Source organism: Orycteropus afer, unplaced genomic scaffold, assembly GCF_000298275.1.
Source record: "Orycteropus afer afer isolate SDZICR_OR568_19922 unplaced genomic scaffold, OryAfe1.0 scaffold00291, whole genome shotgun sequence".
NCBI classification, from domain to species: Eukaryota; Metazoa; Chordata; class Mammalia; order Tubulidentata; family Orycteropodidae; genus Orycteropus; species Orycteropus afer.
The window spans coordinates 2755876-2762799 of NW_006921878.1; the positions used below are offsets into that span (position 1 = coordinate 2755876).

A 6924-nucleotide genomic window follows, 5' to 3' on the forward strand; every position below is an offset into this window, starting at 1 on the left:
AAGCAAGAATGGCCAGACTTTGTCTCACCTACTTTGGTCATGTTGTCAGAAGGGACCATTCCCTGGAGAAGGATGTCATGCTTGGTGAGGTGGAGGGTCGACAAAAGAGGGGGAGGCCCTCCATGAGATGGATTGACACAGTGGCCATGGCGATGGGCTCAAGTATAGCAGGGATCATGGAGCTGGCACAGGACCGGGTGGTGTTTCATTTTGCTGTGCATGGGGTCGCTATGAGTTGGACATGACTCGATGGCACCTAACAACAACAGCGTCCTGGGACGTCAGGAGGTCAGAGGATTATGGATCCTGTTGGGGGCCAGTGGAATCCCCTAACCCAGAGGTTCTCACTCTGGGTGACTCTGCCCCCAGGGGACACTGGGTGATATATCTGTGGTGGTCATGATTGGAGGAGATGCTACTGGCATGGAGTGGGTGGAGGCCACAGATGCAGCTGAACCCCTGCAGTGCGCAGGGCAGCCCCAATGCAGAGAACTGTTGGCTTCGCACTCAGCAGTGCCCAGGGGAAGAACCTGGGGCTAGAGGAGATAGAAGGGAGCCCCTCTTGAAGGGAGTCAGGAAAGATGGGACGTGCAGACTTTGGAAAGAACACTCTGGCAGCTGGCAGGAGGGACCGGCCAGAGGCAAGGTTCCACAGCTGGCACCATGGCTACAGAGTGTGTGATGTTAAGGATGGCAGGTGGAAGCAGGGGGATCCTGGCCCTCACCTGGGGGCAGGGCTAGACTTGATCCTGTCCCTAGCTAGGCCTGGCTCCAAGGAAAGTAAGACATATGCAAGGCTCACCCCACACCTGTGAGCCCGCACATGGCTTGATGAAGCAGAGGGGTGTCCAGGAGGGCTTCCTGGAGGAGGTGACATCTGAGCCAGGACTAGAAAAGGAAGATGGGCCAGCAGGGAAGCCCAGTGGAGAGAGAACACGTGGACAAAGGCTTAGGGGAGAGAGGGCTGGGATGTGTGGCCACCTGCAGCCAAGGGTGCAGAGAGAGGGATGTTGAGTGGGGGGTTCTGGGATGAGATCTGGGGGTCCCCCAGACGCAATGCAAGGGATGCAGACTCAGACATCCCTCCACTCACCCCTGGCCTGCTTTCAGATGATACTCCTGTGGCCACTGCCAAGAACATGCCTGGAGACAGCGCAGATCTGTTTGGGGACGGCACAACAGAGGACGGCAGTGCTGCCAACGGGCGCCTGTGGCGGACGGTGATCATCGGGGAGCAAGAACATCGCATCGACCTGCACATGATCCGGCCCTACATGAAGGTGGTGACCCACGGAGGTGAGAGCAGCACCCCGGCTCCCTGGGCCACTGAGCCGCTCAGACCCTCAATCTCAGAGGTGCAGAGGGAGTTGGGACGTGGATAAGCCTGGATCACAGGGGTGTCCCTGACAGCGGCCCTCATTCCCCACGGAAGGTGACAACAGCACCGCCAGACTGTGCACCCCTGAGCCATGCACACTGAGCATGAGGGCACGGGAAGGGGCTGGCTGGTGAGGAGGCGGGTGGGGAGGGTGCACAGGGCAGCTGGGAGCTGTGCAGGGCTCCGCCCATCACTGCTGGGGGCTGGTTAACACACCGGACCCCGCCACCTTCCCCCAGGGTACTACGGTGAAGGCCTCAATGCCATCATCGTCTTTGCCGCCTGCTTCCTCCCAGACAGCAGCTCCCCCGACTACCACTACGTCATGGAGAACCTCTTCCTGTGAGTCCCTACAGGGCTGGGGGTGGCCTGGGCCACGTGACGGGGGTCTGGGGGGCGCTTCGGGCCACCAGCAGAACCTGACTGTGAGGAATAGAAGTTAGTGGCCGTCCAGTGGATTCCGACTCCCAGACAACCCGCGTGTGCAGAGCAGAACTGCCCCATGCGGTATCTAAGGCTGGGACCTGTCACAGGCCGACCACCAGGCCTTTCTTCCGACCAGCCTCTAGGGAGTAGCTTCAAGCCAGCCACCTTCTGGCCGGTAGTCGAGTGCTCAACCGTTTGCACCACCGAGGGACCCTTCAGTCCTGATCCCTGCCGGCTCGCTCACCATGCATCCTTCTTTCTGAGCCTGATTCCCCATCAGCCTTAATCAACGTTATTGTCACAGTCATTTACAAAGCATTTACCGTGTCCCCCCATCTCAGGGCTGGCAGAGATTGAGTGAGATGCCTCATACAAAGTGCTTGGCCCACAGCAAGCACTCGGTAGAATGAGCTACTATTACTCCTGTTAAAGACGCTCTGGTGGTGTAGTACCTAAGGCATTTGACTGCTAACCAGAAGGTTGGTGGTTCAAACCCCCCAACCACTCCACGGAAGGAAGATGGGGCTATCTACTTCCATACAGGTTTACAGCCTCGGAAAACCAGTTGCTATGAGTTGGGATCGACTTGATGGCAGTGAGTTTGATTGAGGCTTGGTTGCACAATGGTTAAATATTCAGTTGCCAACCATACAGCTTGGAGGTTCAAACCCACCCAGTGACTCTGCAGGAGAAGGCCTGGGAATCTGCCTTCATTAAGATGACAGCAGAGGAAACCCGATGGGGCACCTGGTGTGTCACACAGTGTCACTCAGTCAGAACTGATCCAGTGGCACCCCACAACGCCAGCATCCCTGCTATTACTATGCCCACTGGTGGAAATCTGGGACACGTTAGGGTCCCCACACCCACTCCCACTGGAGGGTGCAGGAACAGACAACACTTGAACAGGTATGGCTGGCACACCTGCGGCAGGCGTAGAGAAAGAAGGTGGCACTGCCACGCTGGGTCCCAGAACTAGGTCTTCCTGACTCAGCCCCATTTTGATGGCTCTCTGTCATCTGCCTCTCGTGCCAGATACGTCATCAGCAGCCTGGAGCTCCTGGTGGCGGAGGACTACATGATCGTCTACCTGAACGGCGCCACGCCCCGGCGGAGGATGCCGGGCATTGGCTGGCTGAAGAAGTGTTACCAGATGATCGACAGGAGGTGGGCGGGGCCGCGGGGGCGGGAGCCGCCTTGCGGTGGAAAATGACACAGAGCAGGGGCCCCTGAGGCTGTGGTCCTCTGAAAGGTGCTCAGAATCAAGGGGGCCCCCGAAAACCCTCCAGAAACGGGAGCCAGGCTGGCCCTGGGTCAAGAGCTGGGGCTCGGAGTTAAACAAGAGCGGGGTTAGAAATAGGAGTGCCTGGGTGGGGCGAGCGATAAGCCCGCGACTGCTGACCCAAAGGTTGGCCGTTCCGACCCACCCAGAGTGCCTCGGAAGAAAGCCCTGGCAGTCTGCTTCTGAAAGTCCACAGCCTTGAAAACCCCGTGGGGCACAGTTCCCTGCCCACAGGGGGCGCCAGGAATCATAGTGGACTGAACAGCCACTGGCTGGCTTTTTCCTTAGGGTTAGAAGTCAGCGCTCCCTCTGTGACCAGCACTGGGCTTTGGTTCCTTGGTTTATAGACCATCCTCGTGTTGACGTCTGTCTCCCCACGTGTATCTGTGTGTGCGTGTCTGTGCACATGTCTGTGTACGTGTGTCTCTGTGTGTGTGCGTGTGTGTGTGCACGCACATGTGTCTGTGTACATGTGTGTCTGTGCGCATGTGTCTGTACCTGTGTGTCTAACCTGCCCCTTTTGTAACTCGGATGTGATTAGACTTAGAACCCATGCTGCCTGGGTATGGCCTCATTAACATAACAAAGACACTTTCCTAACAGGCTCACATCCACAGATTTAGGGGTTAGGATTCCAGTATGCATTTTGGGGGAACATAACTTAACCCATTACAAGTGTGAGAGTTCAGTCTCAGACTGCCCATCTGGTCCTCTTGCTGTGCGCTGGGGGGGTCCCTCCTTTCTCTGCCCACCTTGGGGTCTCAGGGAGTCAAGAGGTGTGTGTTTATCCCCTCCTAGGCCCCTCAACACCTGGATGGGGTCAGAGATTTGACAGGTCCATGAAAGTCCAGATGCCTGGTCAGGTAGAGGGCACAGGTACCTGGTACAGGTCCATGAAGGACAGCCGTGGGGTGAAGGAATGAGAGATGAGTGCGTGCATGTCTCTTCCCACCCCTTCCCTGCCCCGCACCAGCCTCCGGCCCCCCAGACTCACACCTAGGAGCCCATCTTGCCCTATTGGCTCCACCCCCACAGGTTGAGGAAAAACCTGAAGTCCTTGATCATCGTGCATCCCTCCTGGTTCATCCGGACGGTGCTGGCCATCTCCCGCCCCTTTATCAGGTGAGAAGAGAGTTGGTGCCTGTCCGCAGACAGCCCTGTGAGTTGTTTGGTTCTTAACCTGTGTTTTCAGCTTCTCTCTGATGAACATGTGTTATTGCTTTCATATCAAGAACTAAAGTGGTTTGAATTCTCTCATTTGTATTAAGCAGGAGCGCGCAGGAAAACTATTATCAACCAGGCAGGGCGTCCGACAGTCTTCTGTTGTGGCCCACGGGGTTCTCGTTGGCTAACTCTCACAAGTAGATCATCATCAGGCCTTTCTTCCTACTCTCTTAGTCTGCAAACCCCACTGAAACCCCACCATGGGTGAACCTGCTGGTATTGGAAATCGCAATGGTACGGCTTCTAGCATCCCGGCAACACAGAAGCCTGACAGTAGGACACAGAGACAGATGGCTGGTGGGGGGCAGAAAGGGAGTCGGAGAGGAAATGGAGCTGTTCCTTTTAAGAGGTGAAGCATGGTGACTTTGACCGTGTTGGGGGACTGGCTAAAGAAAACTCCCGTTTCTTCCAGAATGATCTGCACGTTGGGGGTGTGCCTTATCCTCTACTGGGACTTTCCCTCCTCAGAAACCCCAGTGAGCCTGAACGTGGGGATCAGGCTGTCTGGGCTGAGACACAGATGTGGGTTTCCAGCACTGGGTGGAGTGGTGCCCCTACAACAGTGTCCCACGTGACAGGCACCTGCATCTATCCATCGGCTCCCAGAGTGGTCGGGGTGGGCTCTGTACACAATTTAAAGCTTTCTAACAAATCAGATCAGCCCACCATGGAACCTTCTGGGCTAGACACAGCCAGGTAGCGTCTGAACGAATTCCTTGCTTGTCTGTCTGAAATTGAGTCTCTACCTATTTCCCCTTCCCCACCTCTCATGCCAGGAGCTCTGGTAGCATAGTGCCTAAGGCACTTGACTGGTAAGCAGAAGGCTGGCGGTTCAAACCCACCAGCCACTCCTCAGAAGGAAGATGGGGCAATCTACTTCCGTAGTGATACCGCCTCGGAAACCCAAGGAGGGGTCGCTATGAGTCGGGTCGGCACATAACAACAGCAGCACCTCTTGTGCCAGCGACAGAGGGACTGGTCTGCCAAGGATGACTGTTTTGCTTCTTTGATTTTTTTTGGCAGGGAGAGGGAGTCCCAAAGTGAAGTCCTCAAATTTCCCCACGAGAGACATTAGTAAAATGGTAAATGATTCACACAAGTAAACTCTGACCCCCAAGACCCCTTTGCCCCCTTTGTTTTTGGATTGGTTGGCTATTTATTATTTTAATTTCCTTTTATTGTGAAAATTGACAAAGCAGATTTGTTTTGCATTCACCAGTTCATGTACATTTGCTTTCACAGCCCTGGTTACCGTCCCCCACCATAAGAAAGCTCTCCTCCCTTCCCCTCCCTGTGGCCGCCCCTCCCTGTGCCCTTCTTATCTGTGTACTCCTGTCTGTCCAGCTTACCCTCCACGTGAGTGCTGCCCCGCTGGTGTCTCACGGCTGATTGATCTAGGGGTGCATCTCCCTGGGGTAGGTGGGTGCCTCTCCCTGGGGTCGGTGTTCTGCATGTAGGTGTTTGTACTGTGGGGCTGAGAGCCAATCCACAGGAGTGAGTCCGGTTCCAGGGCTGAAGGGTAACCCGGGGCCACAGTCTCAAGGGTCCCACCAGTGTGTCCATCCAACCAGTAATTCTGGTCATTTTTGTGTTTTTGAACTTTTGTCCATGTTTTTCCTCCCACTCTAACCAGGATCTCCAACTGTGGTCCCTTCCTGGGTGGTCGGCATGGTAGACACGGGTTGGTTGGTTTTTCAGTTGTGCTAAAATCTATTTAAAAAACAAAAAGCACTGCCGCCCGTTGATTTTGACTCATAGCGACCCATCCTTGGGTTTCCGAGCGGTATCTCTATGGAAGTAGATTGCCCAACTTTCCTTCCAAGGAGTGGCTGGTGGGTTTGAACTGCTAGCCTTCTGGTTAGCAGTCAAGTGCCTTAGGTGTTATGCCACCAGAGCTCCTGCTAAATTTATATAACATAAAATTTGCTATTTTCACCTTCTTTTTTGAAATTTTATTTTCTTTTTGGTAATTACTGAGAATATAGGAGCTCTGGTAGCATAGTGCCTAAGGCACTTGACTGCTAACCAGAAGGCTGGTGGTTCAAACCCACCAGCCACTCCTTGGAAGAAAGATGGGGCAATCTACTTCCGTAGTGATACTGCCTCAGAAACCCAAGGAGGGGTCGCTATGAGTCGGGCCTGACTCAACAGCACATAACAACAACAACTGAGAATATACACAGCACAGCACACGGCCGTTCAGCACTTTCTGCATGTTCATGTCGCTGACGTCGATGGCAGCCTTTGAGCTGTGCCACTGCCCCTTTCCAAGTCGTTCCTCCCCCAGGAATGTATAAACGCCCTGCCCCCTAAGCCTCCTAGCTGCCCCTTCTCTGTTTGAACCGTTTTGACTTGTATAACTCGGCGCTGTCCATCACACTCTCTGCACAGTGCAGCCATCATCACTGTCCATCTCCACTCAGGGCCCCTCAGGTGGTCAACCCCTCCCCTCCCCCCAGCCCCTGGTGACCTCTGACCGACCTTCTGTCTTCAACTGTTTGCTCATTCTGCCGACTTCACGACTTCACGTAAGAGGCAGCAGACACTGTCAGCCTTCTCTGCGTGGCTTCCAGGTTCACCCATGTTGCAGCGTCTGTCAGAACTTCCTTCCTCT

General features: G+C 54.9%; 1 protein-coding gene across 1 annotated transcript in view; it reads left to right on the forward strand.

The window, feature by feature from the left end:
• Positions 1 to 6924, forward strand: part of ATCAY (ATCAY kinesin light chain interacting caytaxin) — a 46022-nt gene that overhangs the window by 28088 nt on the left and 11010 nt on the right. Inside the window, exons 4-7 of the mRNA XM_007951091.2 lie at positions 1111 to 1296; positions 1618 to 1720; positions 2840 to 2971; positions 4122 to 4208. Of these exons, the coding sequence (XP_007949282.1) occupies positions 1111 to 1296; positions 1618 to 1720; positions 2840 to 2971; positions 4122 to 4208 (508 nt within the window). The remainder of the gene's footprint in view (positions 1 to 1110; positions 1297 to 1617; positions 1721 to 2839; positions 2972 to 4121; positions 4209 to 6924) is intronic.